At 47.9% G+C, this 27,549-nt stretch overlaps 1 protein-coding gene and 1 long non-coding RNA gene across 6 annotated transcripts in view; both read left to right on the top strand.

The window, feature by feature from the left end:
- LOC137453138 (uncharacterized) overlaps nt 1–6,820 on the top strand; it is a 33,553-nt gene extending 26,733 nt beyond the window's left edge. Inside the window, exon 6 of the long non-coding RNA XR_010990274.1 lies at nt 4,241–6,820. This is a non-coding gene — a long non-coding RNA (uncharacterized lncRNA). The remainder of the gene's footprint in view (nt 1–4,240) is intronic.
- Nucleotides 6,821–8,569: 1,749 nt separating this feature from the next.
- The window catches only part of ACTN1 (actinin alpha 1), a 94,226-nt gene continuing 75,246 nt past the window's right edge, over nt 8,570–27,549 (top strand). For 3 of the 5 annotated variants that reach the window (XM_068162077.1, XM_068162076.1, XM_068162078.1), the window contains exon 1: nt 8,570–8,832. In XM_068162077.1, coding sequence (XP_068018178.1) covers nt 8,728–8,832 — 105 coding nt within the window. In that variant the 5' untranslated portion in view covers nt 8,570–8,727. The remainder of the gene's footprint in view (nt 8,833–27,549) is intronic. The other 2 variants (XM_068162075.1, XM_068162074.1) reach the window with 1 other exon arrangement.

Genomic DNA, 27,549 nt, shown 5'->3' with positions numbered 1-27,549 from the left:
TAAGGGTCTTGCACTGGTTAGGCCACACCTTGAGTACTGTGTCCAGTTCTGGGCCCCTCAGTTTAGGAAGGATGTTGAGTTGCTGGAACGTGTCCAGAGAAGGGCAATGAAGTTGGTGAGGGGTTTAGAACACAAGCCCTATGAGGAGAGGCTGAGGGAGCTGGGGTTGCTTAGCCTGGAGAAGAGGAGGCTCAGGGGAGACCTTCTTGCTCTCTACAACTACCTTAAGGGAGGTTGTAAACAGGCAGAGGTTGGTCTCTTCTCCCAGGCAAGCAGCACCAGAACAAGAGGACACAGTCTCAGGCTGTGCCAGGGGAGATTTAGGCTGGATGTTAGGAAGAGGTTCTATACAGAGAGAGTGATTGCCCATTGGAATGTGCTGCCCAGGGAGGTGGTGGAGTCACTATCACTAGAGGTGTTTAGGAAGAGACTGGATGGGGTGCTTGGTTGCATGGTTTAGTTGATTAGATGGTGTTGAGTGATAGGTTGGACTCGATGATCTCAAAGGTCTTTTCCAACCTGGTTTATCCTATCCTATCCTATTCTATCCCATCCCATCCCATCCTATTCTCTTATAGCTTGCAATATGTAGGCATGTGGCTTTATCCCAGGGTCTGGACCAGACAACTCAATGCTATGCAACTCAAGGCTACTTCATGCCAGACAAGGTCCAAGCAGCTTCAAGAAGACAAGGCTTGAGCAAGGCACAGGTGACCCGAAATCAGTCTGTATATAAATCTTGCCTGAGATTCGACTGGGCCAATAGGGCAACTGAAACCTGTTCTGTTCTGGTCTGTTCCAGCACCTAGTTACCCAATGAGAAGGGGTTCTGCCAGGCTGGGGTCAGCACACACACCCTCACCCCAGATACAGGTTTACCAGATGTGCATGGTCCTGTCCTCTTTGTTCTTTTTCCTGCATTACCCTGACTTTCTGCAGGAAGGAGTGGGGAGAGGGGGACCATGTCTAGACACTTTAGGGTCTGTCTGGGTTTGTGCTGGGGCCATTTGGCCCTACCATGACAAGTCTAAATTTGGATCACAACCTTACTGACTCAGGATCACATTCCCCACTCGCTGCTGGGCCACTCTGTGCTGAGGGAAGGCTGCTGTGCTTGGAAGACTGTTGTGTTTTTCAGCTGTACCAACTACTTTTCTGGAATCAGTGAGCTCTTCCTCCACACCACACTGTGCTAAGATGTGCTATCTTAGCTGCTGGTGGAGGTAGGTGGCTTGGCATAGTACAGAAAACACCAAAACAGCATCTCAGCTCTTTTGCCCTGATCCCCCTGCACTCCCAGCACTAAATGTTACAGGAGCCTCAATTAGCATCCTGAAGACCATAGCTAACAGGGAAGAATTAACCCACCACCTTCCTCCTAATTTTAAGAGCTGTCATCACAGCCGCACACCCAAGCAGGGACTGTGAATATAGTTTGGAGTCCAGTGTCACTGTGACCTATCTCACTACTGAAATAAGCAATGCTAAGTGCATGAGGAGATAAAGAGGCCATCAGAGGTGCATTTGAAAGCCAAAGCCAGGAGTAAAACATCTCTTCTCAGCATTTGGAGGACTAATGATTAATTTTGTTGATAGCTGTAACACAAAAGAGATCTGCCATTTCCTTTATGAGAAAGCTGCATGTGGGTTTAGAGTGGCTTTTGTCCTTTTAAGTGTACCTAAATGTGTGGTTGTACTTTGCTCCTTTTACCTTCAGCTGAGTCAAGTTCCTGCTGCAGGCATGCTGTAATGCTCTTTACACATGAACATTGGATAGGACTGTCTAGGTCAGGTTCCATGTGTCTGATTTTAGGTATTTTTACAACTCTGCAGCTGTAAATGCTTTTCTTCCATTGTCAGTCTCTTCAGAACCACGTACATGTTGCTTCATGGTACTTGTCTTTACCCTCTAAAGCCGACTGTGTTGCAGGGCTGTGAAACAGAGCTGGAGGGGATACCCAAAGATGACACAGGCTTCGTCATCTGGGCTCCTGGTAAAATTGGTTGTCCTTGAAGTTTAGCCTTCCTTATCGGTGTCCTGCTTGAACTTTAAAGCCTTCAGCAGTGGAGATTCATCAACTTCCTTTGGGCCTACTCAAGTGCTTTGCTATCCTGCCCTTTTGCAGATTCTCTGGCAGTTACAGCAAATGATGTACTGTTTCCCTTCTGCATCGAAATTTTACATGCTTGAGGTCTGCTACTGTGTCTCACTTCATTTTTTTTTCTTCCCTAGACTAAACAAAACTACTTCTTTCAGTCTTCCCTTTAAGGTCAGGTTTTCTAGACCTCTGAGCCCTCTTGTTACTTCTCCTTGGGACTCTCTCCAACTGATGTGTATCTTTCTTAAAAACTGGCACCCAGATCCAGCACTCCATCTACAGCCTTACAAATTCTGAGGGAAACAGAAGCTTTTGTTCCCACTTTCTCCAAGTGACACTGCTGTGCTTGTGAACTTCTAGGTGTGGATTTCCTGGGGAAGGCCATAGAGAGCTGCAGCTCTGCCATTACATTGGCCTGCAGAGCACATGTACTGTGCTATGCTGCTGTAGTTACACAGCGTTCCCTGGCTGCTCACTCTGCTCCAGATCTGCTGATGTCTGTTCTGTTTGCTCTCTGTGTGTAACTGACATAGCCTTAAAAGCAATGCAGTGTGAAGTTTGCCCTTTTGCACCATGAACTCCTCCACCTATAATCAAAGACTGCAGCAGCCACCTGGCCTGCCTGTATTGCATTTTGCATTGTATCAGATCTCCACCATCCATTACCCTCTGTGGTTCCCTCTCTGTGATCATCCTGGGTCTGCATCACGCAGGGAACAAAAATTGTGAGCAACTGAGCTTCATGCATGATCGGTTCTTGCACCGGCTCTCTGCAGCTGCTGCATAAGCAGCCTGTCAGTGATGAAAGGGCCACATGATCAGAGTGCTGAGCTCTCTGGTAATCCATCTCTGATGCATTATCCTTGGCAGGGCTAGTGTACACTGGAGCAGACCCACGGCTGCTTCACATATCCTGCAGACCTGCCCCAAGAGATGCTTCTCTTGTGCAAAACTACACCAGGAGTGGATGGAGCATGAGGTCTCCAATTAGCTACAGACCACAGAGACATGATGTGAAAGCCTGAGCAAGCATCCCCAAAGTGCTTTCCTCTGAACATACCTGAACCTAGTGATGGTTTTGGTCAGGGACAAATTGCTGTCACACTATTGCAACTACTGTAACCTACTGCTGTGTGCCCTACCCGTACTAACTGAAACTAGCAGACCCAGCATGTCCCGGAGCAGTGATCGATAGCATAGCAATGACTGGTCAACATTAGACTTGCAGGTTAGTGGCAGAGCCACACAGGGGAGAAGCCAGTGAAGCATGTTGCTGAAGTACAATGAGCAAGCTGCCCTGCTCAGAAGAAGTTAAATGTTTGTTGGCTCTCTCTCCGGAAAGCCGTTCCAAGCTGTGGCCAGACAGGGGCTCTGCTTGAAAACAGCCTGAGGATACCACCATACAAGTGATGTGCATGGAGATGGGGGAGGGCTGTTTTTTTCCAAGCACTGTGTTAGAAAATTGCAGACTTGCAATTATGGAGAACATCAAAGGGAAGGGATTTCAAGTCAAGTTTTTAAGCTGGAGCTAAATAATGACAGGTCTGAGAGTTCATTGACTCATATAAAGAGATTTTCTGTGAGGGCATGGGTGGAGCTGGAAAGAGGCTAATTCCTGTACTTGCCTTTTTACTACCATCTTGCCATCATCCCCATTCCAGAAAGACTTCAACACTTGATTCCAAAGCTTGTCACACTTTGTTTTGCGGTGCCTGGGAAGCAAGAGAAACATCAGTCTTTGCCTTTTGCATCTACAAGCCATGGGCAGATCATCTGGCAAGCTTCTCTCAGCCAAAGAGTGAGAACAAGAGACTCAGACCTGAGTCTTCCCCATGGAAGTACCAGGAATGTACCATCCTGCACTTCATCCATGCTCTCTAGAAGTAACGAAGCTCCCCTGCTTTCTCGCTACTTTGCCCATGTGGAAGGCATGGGTTGGTTCTCCTTGTATAGCTTTGCATGTGGAGCTGGGTACCTGTTACAGCCTTTTCCCTTTCAGCTGCCTTCATCAGAAAAGACTACACAGAGCACGGCCTGGATCAAGCCTGTGGTTAGTACATGAATATACCACTTGCCAGGCATTTGTGTCCTTACAGTCTTCAATTGGAAGTGTGTTTTAATCCATTCCCTTTCTCTTGTAGGAACATGGAAAATGCTGTTGTCAAGCATCTCTGATCGCTGGGCCAGACAAAGGTACTGTGCCAGGGCTGTAAAATGGAATGTCCTTTAAAGAATGACACAGGAAAGGAAAAGGCTCAGCAAACAAGCCCACAAAGACCTGAATTACAGGTGGCAACAGGAATATGGGACCGGAGGTATAATTCCTGCTTTTATTGATGCTCGAGTGCCACTGTGAAAGGAAAGGGAGCAATCCAGGGTATATTTTGCTAGAAAAGCAAAATCAAAGCTTTTACAAGGAGGAAAAATAGAATCATAATCTTAAAAATGCCACACTTACAATAATATTAGCAAATGCTTACTGTCTGAAGACAGCTCTGTAAGTCACTTTGGCCTTAAAGCCCACACTCTGATCAAGCACAGCTGACTCCCAGCCATCAGAAGGAGGAGAGAACACCGCCCTTGGGTGCTTGTGACCCTGAAGTCATGTCACCCCGGAGTCACATTACTTCCAGGGTGCAGGGGTGGGGAATCAGTTTTGGAAGTTTAGGTCAATGGGATGGGAGTTAAAAAGAAAGAGGAGTCTGGATGGTAAGGACAAGAAAGAAGATGAATACACCTCGGGTGAAGAGGCCCCGAAGGACAGAAATGATGTTTTGTGCTTGGGAGTTTCATTCGGGTCCCCTTTCCCCCTCCTCCAAACACAGCATCCCTGTCTTGGGTGTTCCTGGGTTTGTTCTTTTTACCCCTCTCTTCCAGCTACCCCTGGATGACCATGGCACTTACTCCATAGCATTTCTTCAAAGCCTAACTTTTACTTAATCTCTGGGAACAAGCTCGCTCCTCCCCAGTCTCCCATGGATCTCCACCAGATTAATGTCTGCATTTCAGAGGTGTTGAGTTTTCTTGTTGGTAGTGTGTCCTGGACCGGGGAAGTGGAAATAATGAAAAAGAGTAACTCATTGCATTCCTTAGCTTAAGAGCCCAACGTGCAGTCCAAATTTAAGTGCTAAATCCCATAGCTACAAAGTTTGTGTATCTGCAAAATGTAAGCACTGAAACTTCACTGTGGGACTTCCTAAAACAAAAGTCAAGGGCCACTTCAACACAGCCTTGTCCATTGTTGTAGAGTGACTGAGCTCACCTGCTGGGCCTCATTAGAGAAGCCTGGGGATGTTTTTGGCAAGAAAACAGATATCTCCCCAGGGAAGCTTGTGACCTGTAGCTAATATGCTAAGCACAAAGAGAAAGAGCAGCAAACAGTAACCAGAAATACCCCCAGTGCTCTCAGACCGCTTCCTATTTTCATCTGTCGCAAGCTGAAGAAGTAGGATGTAGGTCCAGCTGTTCCCACGGTGGCTCTGCCCCCTGTCCCACAAAAAGCCATCTTTCCATCAGCTCGGAAGAACACACTTGAAGACCCACTTGGTCTGGCAAGGTCTGAGTAACGCCCAAGGAAATCAGCAGCCACCTTGTAACAGAGGAGAAGAGAACTCTAGGAGACTAAGAGAAAACAGGATTGCTGTAGTTACAGGCATCTCTCCCGACAGCAACACTGGCTTCTGTAGCCTCTATTGCTGCTGTGCCTTCCTCCCCCATTGCAAGATACCTTTTCCCCTTCATGGTGCTTGTACAATTCTTTGTAAGAGCAAGGGTCACCTGGATCCAGGAACTATCTCAGGTTTAGAACCAATCTTCCTCCAGCCCCCCACTGTTGTCTGTAAGTTCACAAAACTTTGGCCAAGAACACTGACTTGCTTTTATCAAGGGGTCTGAGCAAAACCAAGAGTCGGGATGGGGTTAGGAGAGACAGATTGAGATATTCCCCAGAAATCCATACAAGAACTAGAAACACAAATGGCAGGAACAGTTAGGAGAGAGGGTCTAATACACTGGAAACCTCTCCATTATTGCCTTTTATCGCACTGCTGTTGTACATTAAATCACCTAATCCATCCTCTGGCCTGTGCAAGAACAGGTAAATGAACAGGATCTTGGCAATTACTAATATTTTTGTACTTACAATACCACCAGTCTCTGTAAGAGAGATCACTGTGTGTATAATACACAGCTAAGAATAAAAACTTATCACCATGGGGGTAGTTGCATTGTAACTCAACTCCAAGAAACCAAAGAGGCAGCACCTACATGATTCAGCCTCTCAGAAGCTTGCCACATCTTAGAGGTTGGATCTCCCCAGTGCTGAGCATCTCCTGGAAAATGCTGAAATTCCTCACTCACAGAACTACAGCTGAGATCTTTCACCACATTTAGGGAGGTGTGAAAAGTGGCTTTCAGTAATGGCCTCTTAAAGTGCAAGGGCAGGGAAGAGACACAATAGGACCCCCTGCCTTAAGGTCCAAAGCCCAAGAGTTCTCTCAAGGAATGTCTTTGCTTCCCTCCTCCCTTTGTTTCCTCGGATCTCACCAATTCCCATGTTATTCCAGATTTCACAATTTGGAAGTGTCTTGATAAACAAGAAAAAAAATACAAAGAAAACTTTCAGGAACATATGTTATTTCTAAACTATCGTGTCAGCAGGCTGTAGCTGTTAGTTCATTATTTCTGTTACTGGGTGTTCATCAAATGATTCCAATAAATGAAATTTGGCCTTTTATTTTCAAAGCCTGATGATTTATAGATTTCCCTAATGTAAATCCTTCCATTTTGCTCCTCAAAATACATCACTTATCACCTGTATCTCCCTGCAGTGCAGAATGGTAGGGGAAGTTTCTTTCAAGTCCATTACTGTCTCTTCAGAGTGATAGGACTATTTTGTGTTCCCAAACACTTCATCATGAAGAACATCCAGGAGGAGTTCCAAAGTGCCTGGTAGACCTAGATTCCTCAGATTTGGCTTGCTTGATGCTTGGGAGGATGCTGAGGCATCTTGCATTGCTTTTGAAAATCATGAGTATTACTGTACTTATGTATTTAAATAATCTTTGGACCCCCAAATGATGCAAATCTCTGAACAGTGCAGAACAACTCTCATAATTGTGTTTATAACCGCTGAGAGCATACACAAGGAACATTGTATGACACATGAAGACACAGTACCACACAGACCATTTCTCTATTACGGTCTGCACAGTTATTTATGCTGGAAGTGAAAGAACATATCCAATTTCATTTCCAGTGTCTGCAAGAAGCAGAAAAGAACATATTCCTCTTCTGGAAGAGGAGCTCGCTGGTGTAATTTGGGGCTAAATCCTGCCTGATATTGAGCACTGATGCTCAATTCATCCTGATGCTTTGCAGCAACTATCCAGTCTGCTCTCAGCATCACTCACAGGCCATAAACGCTCCATTTCCTCTGATCTGGGTGAACTGTGATACGGGTTCACTCTGCCCTGGATGATGGTGGGGAGCAGCGTTTCTTTGGGTTTCCTCTCACTTTTGTGCAAGATACCATCCTGCTTCTCAAGGAGACTGCCAGAGGAAACTCATCATGCTTAGGTCATTTTTTTCCTCTCAGCTTTTAATGGACTGAAACCCATTTGTGTATCATAATGCTCCTTAAGGGTTTGTGTTTCTCTCCTAGGAAGCTGCTAGATGAGCCAGATACACGTTAGTTCAGGGTTTTCTTGTTAAACAGGATATTGTGGGCAGAGAGCGGCAGCTGTGCCCGAGAGGCCTGGATGCAAGGCAGGCCAGGCTGGGCAGCTCTGGCATCCACTGCATGGCCGCAGCTGTTGACTCGGGCTGGCCAGCCTCGGCCGCCAGTGCTGCCAACCTAACCCTGAGCAGCAGCCACCAGTCAGGAACGGGAGAACGCAGCAAATTTTTGGCACCCTTAGTACAGGCACAGCTGCGTGGCCACACGAAGAAGCTGTGTCTCGACAGGGTGGTGGCAGGATGTGACCAAGCATCCACACTTCGGGGCCAGGACTGGCGACCACCGCACGAAGGCATCTTTTCAGGGACCGCACGCTGGCCTGACCCGCGCTGCTCGGCCACCCCGCGCACCGCTCAATCGTGTCTGCGAGTCACCCGCTCGCCCGCACCCTCCCGCCACGGAGCCACTGAGAGAAAAACGCCCCGAAAGCAGCACTTAGATACTCGACACCGCCCTTGCCCTGCCCGGCCCAGGCCTCCGGCTATAGCCCCCGCGCGCTCGCCCGCCCTCAGCAGCCGCCGGGGAGGGTGTCGGGCGGTGCTGAGGGCGGTGCGGAGCACTCGGGGGTCGCCTATCGCGGCGGCCAAGAATTGAGACGGACGCGCGGAACACACAATGAGCGAGGGGCTGATACTGGGAAATGCGGAGTCGTCAGCGGGGTCCAGCCAATGAGCGGTATGGAGGCGGGCCGCAGGCAGGGGCGGGGCGCTGCGTCCCGCCCCCACCGTGCTGCGCGCGGCCGAGGCGGAGAAGTGGGAGCGGGCGCCAGCGCCGCCTGCTCGGGCTGAGCGGCCGCGGGGCCGGGCACAGAGGGCAGCCACCGGCACGCCGGACGGACGGACGCAGGACAGGGACGGGCAGCCGCCGCAGCAAGCAGCAGGAGCAGCAGCCATGGATCACTACGACCCGCAGCAGACCAACGACTACATGCAGCCGGAGGAGGATTGGGACCGGGATTTGCTCCTCGACCCGGCCTGGGAGAAGCAGCAGAGAAAGGTGAGTACGCTCCGCTCCCCTCCCCTCGCACATGCAGACGGCCGGTCTTCGGACGCGGCCCCGTTGCCCCTTAGTGCGCGCCCGTCTGGGGGCTGGCGCTGCGCAGCGTGGCGAAGAGATGAGAGCCGGGCCGGCGGGGGCCGCGGGGGCGGGTGGAGCGGGCAGGTGATGGCGGGGCGGGCAGGGAGGTGCCGCGGCGGGTCCCCCCACAGCAACAGATGTCAGCAGTAACCGGTCCGCAGGTGCGCCCGGGAGGAGCGGAAACCCTCGGGGTAGGTGGTGGCCCCCCCCGCCCTCGCCCGCCACCCCACTGCCTGCGCCCCGGCCCCGCCGGCCCGGCAGCGGGACGGTCACTGGCTCTTCGTTTGAATGGTGTGGTTTAGGGCAGGGCTTGCGCCGAGCTCATGTCCAAAAATGGTAACATTCAGCCCTTTTTTTTTAAACTGAAAGGGTGGCGGCGGGGAGGGGAGCTCAGGAGGAGCTCCAGCCTCGCCGTTCTCTGCTTATGTGTGGTGTTTTTTTTTTTCCCCTCCTCCTTTCAACCAAAAGCATCCTGTATTAGATCACTCAGGAATCCTAATCCCCGAAACGTTTCCGTCTTAGTCACTTCATCAGGCAACAATACAGCAGCATGTGAAGCACCGCTCATGGTAGCGGGGCAGGGGCCTCGGGTTGCAGCCGCCTGCCGCCTCTCTGCCCGGCCAGTTACTTGATTGCTCCCTGCTCACCTTTTGCATCGAGTCTTGCCTGCCGGAGCTGCGAGCAGGCAGGAGAATCCCCAAACCTCCCGAGCTAGCAGGGAGGATATATTAATAGATACTATGTAGCTCGAGGTGTGGGGCTTCCTGTAAGGAACTGGGAGCAGCTGGGAGGGAGGGAACACAGGTGAGAAAACTCTTCTTGACATTTAAGCTTATCTCCTTACCCCCTTCTCTGCCTCAGTATGAAGGGCTTTCAGGTTCTGCTGCTCATAGCTGTCTGAAATGGTGCTAGTGAGAAGTATTCCCCTGGAGTCTGATGAGTTAACTGAAGGTGATGGCTTAGAGCTGCTGTCAGTGGCTTTCTCCCTTGGAAGGACTTGGGTGGTGAGAGTGGACAACATGAGAACTAAAATACACAAACAAGGGCATTTAAGGGAGAAGGAATCGATGCTATGTGAGCTTCCATTTCCACAAATGAGAAAGCACGGGCTGTAATCATGGTCTGGGATGTGAGTGCCGGATTCCTTACAGGAAGACCAGACTCTACGCCTTTGAGGAGGGAAGTTTCTTCCTTTTCAAAAGGCCTACGCCTATATCTGCCAGTACATCTAGAAAGAGCCAGTGGAGCCAGAGCCAGCTGGGCAGTATTGCTCACAGGCTGAGGGGAAATGATTGTCATGTCACGGGGCTTTTTGCCTTTCATGGTGCAGGGTGGAGTGAAATATCTTGCATGTAGTGGGACACTGTCTTGGTTCAGAAACAGGAGCTGAACTTTTGTAGTAGAAAGAAGTCTCAAACCCCAGGCATTGGTATGTGCCGTAATGTGAAGGCCATGCTCTGTTAGTGTTGCCACCTTCCAGCAGATTTTAAGTTCTCATGGGCGTATCACAAGAGGGGGACAGAGAGCTACTCTATTAAGTTGGGTTACTTGTGTGGAGGGGAGAGACCTCTTAAGAAGGAGTTTTAAAGAATTAACGCATCTGCTTCAAAATAATCCAAGCCAATTTATTTTGATGGACTTCTTCCAGTTGCATTAAATGTGCTGGGTGTCACTCTTCAGCCTGCTGGATGGGAGGGCTCTATAGAAGAGAAAGCTGGTGAGGGACTTTTGAGGGTGTCAGGTAGTGATAGGACTAGGGGGAATGGAACAAAACTAAAAGTGGATAGATTCAGATTGGATGTTAGGAAGAAATTCCTCACTGTGAGGGTGGTGAGACACTGGAACAGGTTGCCCAGGGAGGTGGTGGAAGCCTCATCCCTGCAGGTTTTTAAGGCCAGGCTGGATGTGACTCTGGGGAACCTGATCTAGTTTGAGGTGTCCCTGCCCATGGCAGGGAGGTTGGAACTAGATGATCCTTGAGGTCCCTGCCAACCCGATTCTATATAGTCCTCCTCTGATTTTAAGATCACTTGATTGTTTCTTTTCCTGCCAGCGAACAGCTGAAGCTGTTCCCTTCAGCAGAGTGTGCAAGTTTTAGCATGAGCCACCCTTCTGGTGTCTGTAGGTAGGATGGTCTGGTCTGGGAGTGGTGGTTTTCCCCTGCTGCAGCCCATCAGGTTAATGCCTTTTCAGAGAGATGGATGACTGGACCCCTCTTGAGTGTACAGATCTTGTTCCTCTCCCTGTGGTCTGAGGGTGACCAAAAGCACTGTTAGGGTGTTGGGGCTTGCTTCCTTCAAAGGTGTGGTGATAATGTTGTCCACCAAGCATAAGCTTGTGATATGTGTTGTAGTAAAACAGTCACTCCTCACCTGTGAAATGAAATGATCGAAGTAATTAAAGTTAAATGTTCATTACTGTTAGTTAATATCTTACTGAGGTGAACAGGAGAGATTCATGCCTCCCGAATACTCCTCTCTTCAGGCTCAGACTTGCCTGTCTGACTCATGTTTGAGGTTTTTCTTCACCTAAGCTGGAGAATTTATCTGATTTAAGTACTACTGAATTATTGACATTTTTAGACCAATCAGTGGGGCAGGCTTGAAACTTTCATGCTTGGGCACTCTCTGGGAGAGGAGACAGCATGTCTAAAGTGCTGGCATGGCCAGTAATCTAGTAAGCAAATGCTTGTGTGAGAATTGGCTGAGTCTTGATGGCTGTTTCCAACCCCTTGTGTCTTGGCTCAGTAAGGCCCTGTGTTGGCCCTGTGGGCATAGCTGTGACTTGGTGCTGTTGTGTGTATCTTTGTGTAGCTGGGACTGTTTGGGAAGCAGACAATCTAGAGGTGTTGCTCAAAGATAAATTGAACCCAGCTCCCTTTCTCGTGGCTGCACATGCTCAGCAGAGCTCATGCCAGGCATCAGAAGCAGGAAGATCTGCTGGATTTTATTGAGGACCTCAACAGGCATGGCATAGGGAGGACAGATTTGCTGAGCTGTTGGGACCTGGCTTGCAGGTTTCCTAATGTCACTGAGACAGATACGACAGCCTTCGCTCAACCTTCAGATGGGTAAAGAGGAGAGCTGCAGAGTGAATTTCATATTTGGAGGGTGAAGCTTGGCATCTTGAACATGATAGAAGAGACACTGGTCTCACACCTCTTCCCACCTGCCCCTTCCTGGGGAGTTACTGTTTTACAGTGTAGGGATACAGTGACAGTTCCTGGATGGAAAGCAGCTTTCCACATGAAGCCTACTTTTTGTGTCTATCAGAAGAGACTCTCAAAGGTTTTAAAGAGCTCACTGCAGCATTGCTATTCATAAGCAGCAAAAATTACAATGTGCAGAACAAATTAATCCATTTCTCACTTGATGTAAGTCTCTCCACAGCCCTTTTTGCAGGAGCAGGGAGTCTCTTCTGGGGATTAAAATACTTTCCCCTTTGCACTGCTGAACTCATCTCATTAGTTTCTTCTAATAGCTCAGATTTACAATGCTGCTGGAGCAGTGATAGCACAGACTTTGGGAGCACCTTTTCTGCCTTCAAGAAGTGTTTATTAAGTACAGTTATTTATGAACTTGTAGAAATTCCCTGTTAGAAATATCAGTCCCCCAGAACTCCTCTTGCCGCTCTGTGCCATGCACTGTGTATAAAGGTACATATAAATACAAGGGTGATCCTATAACCTGAAAAGCCATGGATCTTGCAGGTCTGCTGTGAGTGTCTGCATCCAACAGATCGTGCTGCGCTTGTTATGATTTGAGTTTTGCTGTGCTAGTTGCTTCTCGGTTTGAGGCAGGGTTGTTAAGGCTAGAAAGTACTTGTTAAGCAGAGCCCGGGTCCCTGATGGAAATGCCTGACCTCCGAACCTGCTGGTAGCACACTCAGATCGGGTGGTGTTAAGTGTGGCTAATGTCTCTGACAAAATGTAAATGTCACAACCACAGCTACCTTTTCTCTTGGACTGAGTGTCCTCACAACATCTGTTATGAGAAGGGTGTCTGGATTTCCAGAAAGTGACAGTTATGGTAGCTGCTGTGGACCCATGTGGATGTGATACTGCACCTCACCTGTAGTTTGCTAAAATTTCTTTCAGTGCCATCATAAAGTCAGATGTGAGGTAAATAAGTGTGTTTTGCTGGTGAATGTGGAGCATTGGGTGCTTTTTCTCCCACTGTGACACTGTGTAGTACTTGATGGGCCGTAGCTAGGGATGGTCCTTGTGTGGTCTTTGCAGTGTGGGTGTGCTGTCGGAGAGCTGGCCCTAACACACCTGAAGATCCTGTGCCTTATTTTGCACTGACCAGTGTCGATACAGAGACTGAATGGTGAAGTTTGTGCTTGCTCAGCTGCTCATTTAGAGTCAGACAGAGAATATAGGTCACCAGGTATCTCTTCCCTTTCAGATTAAGCTGTTGTTGTTTAACACAGGTAGTGTGTTGTCAGATACTTGCTCTTCAAAACATTAAACTTAAAAGTTGCTGTAGAGGGCTCTGGAAGTATCGGGCTTGGTAGATCACTTATTTGTCCTTGGGTGTAGGAGCTGCCTCATACTTTCTGTGATCAGGTTTTGTCAGGGTGTGTGCTTGTTATTTTGGTTGGTTTTTTTTGCAAGAACATTGTTATTCATTGTAACCTCTTAGTGCATGACGAGTGAGGCATTTGTGCTTTGCAGTGACTTACCCATCTAGTCAGCAATCTATTTAAGAGGGGAAACTAAGGAGAAAGCCTGCACAGGTTTGAAAAGGTGATTGCGTGTTCTTTGGGAGGTTCTATACTGTATCCCAAGTATCAGCTCATGAGAACACAATGCTCACCAAGCTTTATTAAACTGTTTCTTCTAATCCTCTAGGGGAGGGTGAAACACCTCAAAGGAATCCAGCTATCAGCCCAGTGATGTAAAATGTGTCTTTCTGGGGAATTTCTTGCTGACTGCTTCAGGCAACCAGGTTAAATTCTTGTGCATGTTAAATTCTTGTGGTAGTGATGTTTTTGCCATGCGTAAGTGCAAAGGCTAGAGAGGATACCATTGTTTTCCTCCCTAATAGTGCTCAGTGGTATAGCTTGGGGCATCTGGCCTGCCACTTAGGACATCTTTAAATAGAAGCCATTTGGAAACTTCAGTTTTCCTGGCTGTCCAGTGAGAAATTGCCCCCTTAGAAGGAAGCTTCTGTATGAGGTGATGTTGTCTGGCTATTAAATTCAAATGTTACTGTACGGTAGCTGTGAGAATGTGGGCCATTAAAGATGTGCAGCACAAGTGTTCATGAACTCTTGAGATCGTACTTCTGGAAGCCACATGTGTTACAGTGGAGACTCAGTGCTGGGAAGGACAGGTACTATCCACTGAAGTGACCACTGTGAATGAATGCTCCCCTAGCTGCTTCTGCTGTCAGCAGCTTGCTTTTATGTGTGATGTGTGAGAGGTGCAGTTCTACAAGTTAATGTCTCATGCATTTTTAATCCAATGAGGAGTCAGGATTCAGCTGGCCTCCCCACTCAGGTTGTGAGCCTGCAAGCTTGTCTGTGCTGTCTCACTAGGATCCACTTCAGCCTTTGGCCTGGACTTCCTTAAGTTGGCACAAGCAGCAGTGACAGAGGTGGTGAAAACTTGCACGACTGTGCTGGGGGGAAACTGAGAGCTTTTTCTGGCTGCTTGTGGATTATCACCGTTGTGCTTGACCCGTAGGCTGTCCTTCAAAGTGCATTTGTGCTAGCAGAGGATGGCTCTGATCTTTGACGGGTGAGGTGCAGAAAGCAGTCACTGTAGAAAAGAGACTGGAGAGCTGTCTGGAGAAATGTTGGGAAGCTGTTAAAATGTAACACAAACAGTTGATCTGTCTCACTTTCATGTGTTACATCTGCCCCAGGGGCTTGGTGGGTGTATTGATGTGATTTTATTTAAATGATTTTTCTTTTTTAAGTGGGATTTTATTTATGCAGTCTAAGCAATGGTGTTTGGGGAGAATGGGGGACAGAGCAGCAGAGTTTACTCTTCTCTTGTGTAAGAACATAAAACCGATTTCTGTGACTATAGACACATGTGACTTGGAGATATGATGGCTGCCACGAGGAGCATGCTTAGCATGACTTTACACATCTTGTACACCAATGTAAAACCCTCTCATCCCCTAAAAGCCGTAGGTGCACTGGGTGTGTAGGGGAAAGAATGTGTGTAGTATGTTTGACAGCTACTGGGTTAGAATAATATGACCTTGGCAAGAAAGGCAGAGAGTCATCTTTTCACAGAGGCACAAAATCTACTCTAACTCTGGTATTTTGGGCATGAAGCATGTTACACAGATCTTGGATCTGTTGGGATGAGTTGGTGTAGCATGGCAAGATAGGCATGTCAGCAGCAGAATCGTCAGTCTGGTGCTAGTTGTGCCAGAAGTCTGTTTTACTGAAGTCTCTGGAGCCACTTGCCTCTTGATTTATAACCCCAGCACATGAGACTACTGTGCAGGTTCTCCGTGGAGTCAGTGAAGTCTCAGAGACAGAACTAGAGTCTTCTTGAGCCAACCCGAAAGATGCTTAAGTGAGCAAAACCGTTGGCATTAATATAATTAGACAAAAAAAGTTTGCTTCCTGTTCCCCTCCTGCTATTGCCTTCCCTCCTCTTCTTCCTTCACTCCATGAGAGCAGAGCTTGGTCATAGGATGTTTGTGGTGTGGCCTGGCGCCAGTTGAACCTCTTGGCTCCCTATTAGGCAGTAAAGCAGAACGTTGGAGTTTTTTTCCATGTGCTGGTTTCCTGTCGTTGTCTTTCCTGCTCAGTTGGCAATGCATATACCCTTTTGGTAAGGACTAGGCCAGCCCTGTACTGCAGCTGACTGACCTCAGGCTTTTACCTGAGGTTGTCTTCTCTTTGTCTTCTTCTAAATCTATTGCTGCTTTGAAGCACTACAATATGAGATCTGCACCCTCAGTGCACAGCTCCCATTGACAGGGCTGGGTTATGCATTTAAACAGAGGGGATTTTGGTTTCTCATACAGCTGAATCTTGGATTTGTCATCCTCATGGTGTGGGAAGTAACAGTGAAAATGGCCTTTTGTTGTATTGGAGCCAAGATGGGAAGTGCTGGCAGTTAAAAAGTCTGTGTCTTGGCTATTAACACTCACTACAGTGGATGCCACTGAAGTAAGTCTCCATATATCACCTGTCTGTTGCTCAGACTGGAGTGCTTTCAAGTAGGTCTCTGAATGCCAGCAATCCAGGGCTTCTGGGAAATCTTACAGAAACACACCAGCATGGATAGTTGATAGGTGAGGTGAGGCTGCAGGGCAGACTTCGTAGCAGCAGCTTGTCCCATATCCTCTTAGATGGCTTACAAGGTCAATGAGAAGACAGGAGTGATTTGATGTATCAGCTGGTTGCTTTGGCAGGCTGCTTGACTTCTCAGTGGCTGTGTGTTACTGTGGCATAGGGCCTGCCCTTCAGGATAGCACAGGTGGGCTCTGCTCATGCATTCTGTGCATGGCCTTCAGTGTCAGAGGGACCCTTGTGGAATCTGGCTACACAGATGGACAGCCTGCTTTTCTCCTTCCAGGAGCAGAATGCTGAGTGGCCAGAGAAGTTTCACACAGAATATTCATACTTCATTTTACAGCATTGAGAACAGCTCTGCCACCCTACAGAGGTGGTTAACCAAGGCCAGCTCACAGCAGAGGAAGGACTGCTGCTTTCCATGGCCTTTGGATCAGGCAGACATGGCACTTGCTAGTTCTCCCTGCAATGTATTTGATGCTAAGCAATTGAGCTTTGTTGCTGCTGTAAATGGAAGTTCTGCTGTTACATCTTTGCTCCCTGAGCTAGCCTGTAAAGGTCTCTGAGAGATGAGGGAGAGTGGGAGAGCCATGTATGGTGCCTGCATCCCAGCTGAGTGCTCTTTTCTTCATCATGGAAAGTGTTGTGTACATCCCAGAGCCCTGTTTCCTGGCCAGATTCCTTGGCTCTGTAACAGATGAGTTTCTCTTGCTACCCAGTATGCTTACCTGTGATTCTCCTCAGTTTCTTTAACTTTACCCTTCAGTGGGTGATGAGTTAATTCTGCTACTTATATGTATTATCCCCAAGAAAACATTAAAATTTGGCTGCACAGGTGAAAAAAAATAAACAAACCAAAAGGGCAAGTTAACTTCTTAACTGCTAAACAATGGCAAAGAATGAACACTTTGTTTAAAGCTGTTCAGACCACATCTATGCCAGAGTTTATCACAACAGAAAATACCTAATTCCCTTAGGAAAACTCTGATTGCAACCAAAAGCAGTTGCAGCTTCTTAAGCATGTTTATGCTTCCAGGTGAGCTTTCTACATGTTTCATCTGGTTTGGGAGATGTGGAGAGAGCAGTAGCTCAGATGCAAGGGCGTGGTGGGAAGAGGAGTGAGTGGGCACATTTGCTCAAACCTCTGTCTTCCCTCTAGCTCTGCTCACAATGCTGCTGTGCAGGAGGGGCATCTCCAGAGGAAGAGTCAGTCTCAGCCACACCTGTCTCCACACAAAGCGAGACTTTGCACTTTGCCAGTGCTTGCTCATCAAGTGCTTCTTGGCAGTGGCACTTGAAGGCAGCTGTGCTGGGCAGGGAAGGCAGGGTGGGGACAGCAGGGGAACACGGTCGTAAATACAAAGCAGTCTGTTTCAAAATGGCGAACACGTGGAAACTTGCTGCTTCCCAAGGGCTTTGTTGGGCTGTTGGGGTACTCTGGCCAGGGATGAGATTATTTCCAGCTGCAGTGAGCCAAGTGTGAACTCACTCTGGGCAAGGTGCCCTGCTCCACTGGTTTTGTCCTGCCAGAAATCTTCCCCCTCCAGCCAGTGATACCAAACTCAGTTTCTGCCAGTCCTCAGAGGAAGACCTCCAAAGGGAGGGGAGGAGATGAAGCAGACCAAGATACTGTGACAGAGAGGGTGAAGGGAGTCACTGAAGAGCTTGTGCAGGGGCATGATGTTGTAGCGTTGCCACCGAAGAGTGGCTGTTGTGGGTGAGGGGTATAAGGACCTACTTTACCTTGGGTGAGTGAGAGGCAAAAATGGATGAAGGGGGTGCCAGGGGTTGGCTTGATTACGCAGAGCTATCCAACAGGCAGGGACACAGTGCTGGCAGTACCATCGTGGTAGTCATCTGGGAATGACTGTTGTTCCTTTCAGTGTGGTTCCCACCCACTGGGGATTTCTTCTGTCAAATAGGACATATCCTCTTTTGTGGAAGGTGCTGCAGGGCAGAAGTTGCCCTTCAAGGGAAAGCTGTACATCTTGGACCTTTTGTCCTCCCCAGAAAAGGCATGGCCGCAAGAAACTTCATAAGGCTTCATTTAGGGAGTTGTGGGTCTAACTGCTTTCCCACAGAGACTGCTCTGCAGTCAGGTGCTGTGGAAGAACAAGATGTGTGTCAGGTGTGCTGGGAGCCTCCCTGCATATTCCTTGTATGGAGTTGTAGCAACTGGAGGAACTAGAGGATTAATGCCTGATACTGTGGTCCTTCCAGTGCTGGCAACAATTGCTAGTGAAAGGAAATTTCTAGCTGCCGTTTCTGGTGAGTGCTTTTTGGCTCCTGGTACTGTGGGTGTTTGCATTTGGCTGGAGCTAGCAGGTCTCTGTTAAGAGAGTTTCTAGAATGCCTGTAGGCACAGCTCCTTGCATGCTGAAACAAAGCACGACACTGTGTCAGTTAGTAAGTTGGCATGCACACACCTGTATGCATCATGTCTTCTGGGTCCAGTCATGCAGAGGTGCTGGAGCTGATAGAGCCAGTTTATGAACAGGAGACCTTTTGTTCCTGCAAGCACACCTCCTCCAACACTGATAATTTTCATGTGCCAGCATACCATTTACTGACACGTTGCTCCTTGCTGCTTGAAACAGTCTGACCCAACCAGCTACTGATAGCCTCCTGTGGGGTGGATCTCTGGAAGCTGTTTCCGTCCTAGACCCAAAGGAGTATTTCCTTCCCCCCCTCCCCCCCATAATGGCTTGTTTCTTTAAAGCTGTTAACTGGCCATAATCCAATAATTACTACTGTAATTAGTGAACTGCTTACAGTAACTAAAACACTTTTAGTGTAATATCCTCTGTGTTTGCAGAGTTTGGAACAACTTTTGCCTGCAGGCCTGTGAGAGGTCTGCTGATGGCACAGGGGGCTCAGGGCATGCTGCCTCTCCTATCAAGCCCTGGCTGGTGCCACTTGAGCTTTCCATAGCAGGGAGAAGCTCAGGAGCACCATGGAGGTGAGCTAGAAAATCCTGGTGTGCACTAGGCTCAGTATCTTGTCTTGGTGTCAGATTACCCTCTTGTTTCTATGCACAGTTTCTGTGCTCTCTCCTCACTCACCAAATTATTAACTTTGTCGGCAAGGCCAAGACACTTAATCTCCTGGCCCTGCACATACATTCTGCAGAACATGACATTTCCAAGCAGACAAATCCCTCTTCAGCCATTTGTCCTTTTGGGAATAATGACCTGGCTTTCCTGAAGGCTTTTCTAGCCTTTCTCTTCTTACCTTCTCTGGAGGGTAGTACCAGTGCACTTATCTCCAGCCTTTCTCCTCCTTCCTTATTTTTACCTTCTGAAATGGATCGTCTTGTAACTCGGGCTCTTCCTTCTTGAGAAGGAGGAGGACCATGGTGTGAGGAGCAAGTGTGGGCAGCTTTTATAGTGGGGAGTGGTGCTGGATGAGAAGGGGCAAGGTGCATGAGTAGAGCAACTACAGCAAGCAAAGGTCCTGCAGTAGTAAAATACCCAGCACAGCCAGCCATCAATTGGCAGACAGGCTCTACTCATCAGCAGAGCAGGGTGTTAATCTGCAGTGTTTGGTCTGTGATAAGGTTGTAAAAATGGGAATTCCTTTTGGCCTAAGGATGAGGTTTTAAAATAACAAAACCAAACCCAACCAAACACCAAAACCCACCCAACAAAACCAGAAACCGTGCGTATCCCTACCCAAACCCCACTTCCATCAGAGTTTTCATTTTGCTCCTGAGCAGTAATCATGCAGCTTTTCCAGGCTTCATTCCTATGTAGTGCTGAGCAATATAGGCACAAGAAGATGTATAGTCTTCATTGAGGCCCCCAACAGGTGAAATGAGTAGAGAAACCACCTCTGGTAAGAATGAATTTGTTCCATGTCTTCTGGATTTAGCTTAGGAGGGGAGCTCAGCTCCCTGGAGTTTGTGTGCTGTCAGCCTTCTGCTGTACACTTACCTTGCTGCCCAGAAGTCTGTTGCTGTCACTGCATTTTGTGCAAGATGAAAATTTACTTGCTGTCACGTAAGTCAGAGTGGTCGGAAGGGTGAACGACAAGCCTAGGATGCCAGTGGCCCACAGTCCGTGTGGTGGGCCCTATGATGGGCCGAGATTTATGCTTGCTGGCCTGAGCCTCTTGCCTTCTACCCTGCCTTTGCAACTGGGTGCATCTTCCTGCAGTCTTGCCATGCTCATGGCCTGCAGGGTAGTTGGGGAAAGGGAGAATGTTTCTGCTTTGTGTTTGTATGCTACTTTGCACCACAGAGCTCCAGTCTGTGAGCCTCCTTCCCAGATGCTGCAAGGCTGTGCAGAAACACTGAAGTGATGGATGCTTTTTCTTACAGTTTTTTTTTCAAATTTTGTTGTATTAAGACCACTTACTTGTGCTCATTACAGTGCAGAAAAGTTGCTTCCCTGTTTGTGGTACTTGCTTACAATCCACTTGGCTCTAAGAAGTTCTTATACATTCCATATTCTTCTGCACTAGCACCATGTGGTTGACTTGGCTGGTTTTAGGTACTGGTGCAGCCACTGTCAGCACACCCTGCTTGAATGCTTCCCAGTCTCTTCAGGGTGAGTTGTAGTAATAGACCACTTCAGATTGGTGCTTCTGTTTTCATCCTCAGCTACTTGCTTTCAGCGTGTCGTGACACAGTTACAAGTACAGCTGTCCTTTTCTCCACAATCTTCCAGCCTTGCTAGGATACATTAACAAAATGATGTCCTGGAAAGCATTTCATTTATTTTTTCTATTAGTTTTTGTTCATCTCTTTCACATAAAGAGTATTTTGGTGGTGTCACTTTTTTCTTCAGTGCTTGTTTGGAGGTCTGCCACTTGCCATGGGTTCCTGTAGCCCCTGAGCCAATCCTTGTTCTGCTTCTGAGCAGGGCAGCAGCAGGCATCTTGAGGTAGGAGTGTGTTTGCACAGCCAGGCTGTGGGAATCAAAGGTGTGGGTTTGGTCTGCACATCCCATGCAAAGAACAGCTGTCCAGATGGCTCTTAGCAGTGCCAGGGCCCAGTATCCATAAGAGGGTTCCTTTGGATAAGTATGGCTCTGGGTATGAGTACTGTTCTGATGTCATAGCAGAGAGTAAGGCATTGGCAAAACTCAGTTGGGTTTCTGTTCCCCTCTGACCTTCCTGTGTGGTGGTCATTCTCACCACATTCTCCTATGACGACTTCTCCTGTGAACCCTTTACAAAGTTTTGCAAGGGTTGTCATGAAATTGCAGTGCACCAGAAAACCCACCACCTTTCTCATGTTAGTGGAGGGGAACAGCAGTATTAGATGGATGTGCCTGTTTCTATCAAACTGAGGCCAGATTTCCCTGCCATTTGTTAGTTGCTTTGTGTTCTGAAGAAGATATGAGTGGGCAAAATACTTTAGAGGTGTGTTGTGGATAACATGCTATACAGCTCTTAACGTAGTTTATGTAGCGGTTATCAACTTCTTGGCTAGTGAGCTTCTGTACTTCTGCAGCCTTACAAAAAGAATGAATAAATGTATTATGTAATTGCAGTCTGTAAAGTGAATTCTAGACAGTTGCCAGAGGGTGACATAAGGTATATTCAACTTGACAGTCCCCTATGGTTCCAAAGACCTGCCAAAACCTGGTGGGTTTGCACGTAATTAATTTAACTGCTGCATGTGCGTGTGCTGAGTGTTCTTTCTCTCTTCATCCATGGACTTGGGGCAGATCAAGTTTCAGAGTCTTCAGTCCAGTCTGACTGTACTTACCTGTCACTGGTTCTCACTTGGATGCACTCACAGTCAGTCCTTTCATGTGCGGTGGAAAAGTTTTCGGCCAGATAACAGAGCTGGTCCTGCTGCGCCTAGAGTTACGGGAAGGAGAAGGTGGCGGGGTGGAGGAAGTGAAGGGTCAGTGCAAAGTCAGACCACCTGCTTTAATGGCAGTTTATCAATAAAGTGGTCAACACCAGTCATGAAACCAGTCCCTCAGCAGTTGCTATTTGGAGCTGCAGCAAATGCAGAGGGGTGGTGACTCTGGCAGCCAAAGGAGCTCGAAGTGTGTGCTGTATTGGGGACTGCTGAATGCCTTTTACTTGATTGGAAAGCATGGCAAAGCCTTCTTACTTTCAAGTCCTGCCCAAATTCCTTGAATACTTGCAGGTTGCACCAGGTGATAGTCCTAGTCTGCATGTGAAAAGAATAAACTGCCTGCCAACTCTCCATAGAATAAGCTGCCTGCCAGCTCTCCATAGGTAGGAATGCAAGTCAAAACTACCTCAAGCCATGCAAGATATCTGAGGTTATGGGGGAAGGGTTTTGGAGTGGAGGAATGGAAATCTAACACAAGTAAGTAGTGTTGAAAGCAACGAGATTGTGCTTGTGGCTTGCTAGAGTAAGGGGGCTGCATTAGCAATAGCTGTCCCCAGCTGCTTCATCCACCCCTTGCAAAGCACAGCATTGTTCCAGGATAACTGCTTGTGGCCATGAACGGTGAGGCAGATTAGAGAATTAAGGTTAATTTACCAAAACACTTAAGAGGGGAGAAGTTAAACCTAGATAGCTCCCCGCAGTGAGGGAGCAGCAAAAGAATGAGAGCTGGAAGGAGTCTAATAAAAAACCCCACAACTTCTTAACTGTTTGGGGTTTTTTTTGGTTCCCCCCCTGCGAAATAAATATTAGTGGATCTGTTTTCTGGACATCACATTGCCTAGTTCCCCAAGCACTGGCCCTGGACTGGGATTTGACATCTGTCTCATTTTCAAGTCCAACACAGTCTCCCACGTTCTGGAAGCGAGTGCTTAATAGCTGGTCAGAGAACTGCTGCACAGCAGCTGCTGAGCTGGAAAAGAAGCTGCTTCTGTTGCCTATTCAGGAACATAAGCTGCCACCTCTTAGGCCTTGCAGAGATTGCCAGAGCTCAGAGCAGTTCATGTGAATCCAGTTGCTGAAGCTTTGAGGAAATAAAGCTGCTCAGCAAGTGCAGTCTTCAGCCCAGTAAGTCTGAAAGCTCAAAACCTGAAGACTTTGTCATGCTGATTTGCAGAATACCAGACTTCTTCCATGAACAGGTACCACTAGTCTGATCCCTGCCTTGAAAGGGCAGCAAGGTCGCTGCAGGGAATTTGGGCTGTGCTGTGGGTTGGTTTCTCATGCCTAGGAGCTGGTGCTTCCCTGCTAGGATAATGCAACTGGGCTGGCTGCTGCTACTGTGAGCTGAGGGGCACTCTGCTGCAGTGGCTCCACTGATGGGTGCCTAACTCTTTATGCATTAGCAGATGCATAGTGGTCTGATCTGATTGGATTTTGCTGCCTGGTTGCTGTTCATATGGACCTGCACTGCTCTGCCAACTGTTGTTTTAAATGTCGCTCAAACTGTGCACAATGAACACATCAAGGCTCTGATCTGGGTCTTCCTGGGTAGTGCTCAGGCTACAAGCAGTCCTAAATACAGAGAAACCATGCAGAAATCTGGAGACAGGCTCTGAATTATCAGGAATGGATTCTTCAGCATCAGGAAGCTAGGGGAGAAAAAAGGTTAAGAGAGTATCCAGTTACGCAGTGCAAGAGTCTTAGCTCTTTTTGGCTTCTGTGAAGGGAAAAAATAAATGCTAATTCACTTAACAATGCCTTACCTGCGTGCAGAAATGTGCTGGCTGGCTCATAGCATGGGAGACAGTCTAATGTGGAAATGACTAACTTCCTCTGGCAGTTGCCAGTGCAGTGCATAGGATGTAGGAAGTGAGAAGGTCCTGGGCCACTAATAAGTGTAGCTAGGCTTGTTGAGTACCAACTTGAGCTTAATGCTGAGAACTCCACTTTGAGTTCAGTTGTCTGATCTGAGCAGGAAGAAAATGTTTCCCTTACAAGCACAATGCTCTGTGGCCATCTGATTGCACAAGAGGAAGGAAGAGTCCTATAAAGGTTGGATTCTATGTGCCTTTATGATAGGATATATGATTCCATGAGAGGGAAGAGGATCCCATGGGAGAGAGGGGCTGAATGCCGTTACTTACCTGGCTTCCTGCCTGATGGTTCTGGTCACTTTCCCTTCCCAGGCCGTGGTGGGTGCTGGTGCAGGCTTGCATGCTGATGTGTGAGCAGCATGTGTGGTAGCCATTGGAGTGGGAGCTCAGCATGTGAGGCAGGGCACTGGATGCTTGTGCAGCAGCCAGGGTGCCCCTGGGTGATGGCCAACACCTACTGTAGTGTGTAACAATCGTGTGATTGCTTGCTGAGGAAAGGGTTTGGACAACTGTGCCCTTGCTCTTCAAGCCCACTTGTTGCTTATTCAGCATGTTGGGAGTGGGATTATTTCTTCCTGGCTCGCAGACAAGATTGGATTGAGCCTCCCACTGTGGGGTCATAATTGTCCATGCCCTTTTCCATGTGAAGCTGCACATAGACCAGTGTTGTTGTTTGACATGGCTGTGGCTGGTACCCAACCAGCTCGAGTTGGAGCAGGGTAGATCACTGAATAGAATGGAACAGACTTCTAGGGGACTGGTTATGGTGGAAATTGCATTTGTTGTTCCCCAGCCTTCCATTGTGTGAATGTGGTTTTCCAAAGGAGACAGCAGTGAGCACAAAGCCGAGGACAAAAGGCCAATCAGTCTGTTTTGCTGTTCCCACTGCAATGCTGTGCTGATGTGCAGCTGCCAGCAGGAAGAGGGTTAAGCACACAGTTCTGTTTACTGCATACTTCTCATAATCAGGGCTGGCATCCAAATCCGGAAGAAGATTAGCAGTTAACTAGGGACCCTGAAACAATGTGTTTCGTGTCGGTATTCTGTGAAGCTATGCAGCCTGCCATCAGCTCACTTGCAGAGATCTCATCCCTATAGCCCTCAGAAGGAGCTGTGGGGAGAGGAGAAAATGAACTATTTTAGTGACAAAGACTGACTTGGACTCGGTGTAAGCTTGAAGCCAGGGGAATTGTGCCAGAAATTAATTTCTTCCATAATAACTTGATCTCTCCTGAATGAGGTTCTGGCTGGACACTGGTCGTGAGATTAGTGCATGAAGTTATCCAGGCTCAACAGTGACCAGTCTGGGTAATGGGACTGTGCCTTTTGGCATAAGAGTTTACATGGGTGGCATTGAGGGATTCGCCCAGTATCGAAGACAAGCAATTGTGGTGCTGGAGAGCCAAGCATAAAATTCAAGTTGATTTTCAAGGTGTGGTTTTGAACAAGAGGGAAGGTGTGACTTTTGCAGCAGTCTGTTGGCATGCATGTGCTGTGGGTGCGGACATAATTGTAAGCAAACTTCCTTGGGGTCCAAGGCAGAGTGTTGTTTACCTTGCTACTCCTCCTCCTGTCTCTTTCTTTTAACAAACTCATCATGCGTATACCCAGCAAGGGGCTTTTGCCTTCTCCAGTCTAGTAACAGTTAATTTGTGAGGACTCACCTTGTCCTCCTTGCAGCTTCAACACATGGCAGCAACCTGATTGCCAGAGTTGTTTTTGAAGACTCCTGTCAGCTCTTAGGAACTGCAGAAGTCTGTTTTCCCTCATGTTTCTAAAGGTCTTTTTTCATCACCCTCTTCCTGTCTTACCTGAAAAGTCTGATCATTATCCATGGATGATGTTTATATGTGTTGGAGCCAAAAGTAATGGAAAAACAACTTCTCCTGACCATCCTGTTTTGTTATTGAGGTCTGCCTGCTTAGGAAGTTCTTGGTCTGAGGGGGAGTAGGAGAGGTTTCCCAGTCTAAGCACAAGCTTAGAATAAACCTGTCTGTGTCTGTCCATAATGGCAGGGGGACCCTTCTTTTTTTTACTCCACAAAGTCAACTTACTTACACCTTTGTGTTTCAGCAGGGAAGGAGATGACTTCCTGCTTCCTATTCTGCCCAGTGCTAGCTGTGACTGCTAAACTATGGCGTGGTTTCTTTAGCTACAAACATTAACATCAGAGCAGTTTGAACCTGTCTTGAATTAACTTTAGTATGTCGGTTTTGCACTGAATTGGATTATTTTAGGACAGACAGAAAGCTACTTGAACTTCTGGAAATAATCCCAGGTTCCTTTAATTAGAAGACACATGCTGGATGTCTTAGAGTGCTAGCAAGATTTTTGTTTTCAGTAGATATTGACAAACATCGAATGGACAGATGGGCGGAGTCCAACAGGATGGCATTCAACAATCCAAGTGCCAGGTGCTGCACTTTGGCCACAGCAACCCATGCAGAGCTACAGGCTGGGGTCAGAGTGGCTGGAGAGCTGCCAAACAGAGAGGGAGGTGGGGGTGCTGATTGACAGCCTGCTGAACATGAGCCAGCAGTGTGCCCAGGTGGCCAAGAAGGCCAGTGGCATCCTGGCCTGCATCAAGAATAGTGTGGCCAGCAGGAGCAGGGAAGTCATTGTGCCCCTGTTCTCAGCATTGGTTAGGCCCCACCTTGAGTCCTGTGTCCAGTTCTGGGCCTCTCAGTTTAAGAAGGACATTGAGACACTTGAATGTGTCCAGAAGGGCAACAAGGCTGGGGAGAGGCCTTGAGCACAGCCCTGTGAGGAGAGGCTGAGGGAGCTGGGATTGTTTAGCCTGGAGAAGAGGAGGCTCAGGGGAGACCTCATTGCTGTCTACAATTACCTGAAGGGTGGTTGTATCCAGGAGGGAGTTGGTCTCTTCTCTCAGGCAACCAGCACCAGAACAAGAGGACACAGTCTCAAGCTGCACCAGGGGAAGTTTAGGCTCAAGGTGAGGAGAAAGTTCTTCACAGAGAGAGTCATTCGTCATTGGAATGTGCTGCCTGGGGAGGTGGTGGAGTGGCTGTCCCTGGAGGTGTTCAAGAGGGGATTGGACGTGGCACTTGGTGCCATGGTCTAGTCATGAGGTCTGTGGTCACAGGTTGGACTTGATGATCTCTTCCAACTTTGATGATACTGTGGATATTGCTGGATTTAGATTTTCAGGTCTTCTGAAACAAGTGTCAATAAATGTTCCTTGGCTGTTTGTTCCGGGGGTAATTGCTTCCAGGTGGTAACTAACACTGCTGTCTGTCATCTGTGTGCACCTTGCCTGGCTCAGATGATTCCTTCATTGAGAAAACAGATCACAAAGATCATGGCAATTGTGGCAAACTATGAGTCCTGCCATTTGGGCTATCTTTTTCTTGTCAGTGCTTTGTTGTTTGTTTCATCTCATTGCAATGTGATGTCTCATCCAGGATATGCTGGTTTAATTGTTCTTCTTGTATCTGTGCATGCATGTAGTGCAGTAAAAATGGTCTAGGCGTTCCCTAAATAAAATATCCTGGGTGTCACAGCTATGGGAAGAAGGCAGGGTAGGTGTAAAACCAGAACAAGACTCAACAGCCAGGTGTTTTACTGTGTAACCTTGAGGAACAAGGACCCTGCAGCAGTTGAGATAGTGAGCTGCGTTACCAATGTTTTGCTTAGCAACTGTTGCAAAGGAAAATTGTCAGG

This window comes from Melanerpes formicivorus, unplaced genomic scaffold (assembly GCF_026170545.1).
Source record: "Melanerpes formicivorus ecotype bairdi unplaced genomic scaffold, bMelFor1.0.p_v2 SCAF_62, whole genome shotgun sequence".
Classification (NCBI taxonomy): Eukaryota; Metazoa; Chordata; class Aves; order Piciformes; family Picidae; genus Melanerpes; species Melanerpes formicivorus.
The sequence above is the reverse complement of the archived record's forward strand: the minus strand, read 5'-3'. Positions and strand labels throughout refer to the sequence as shown.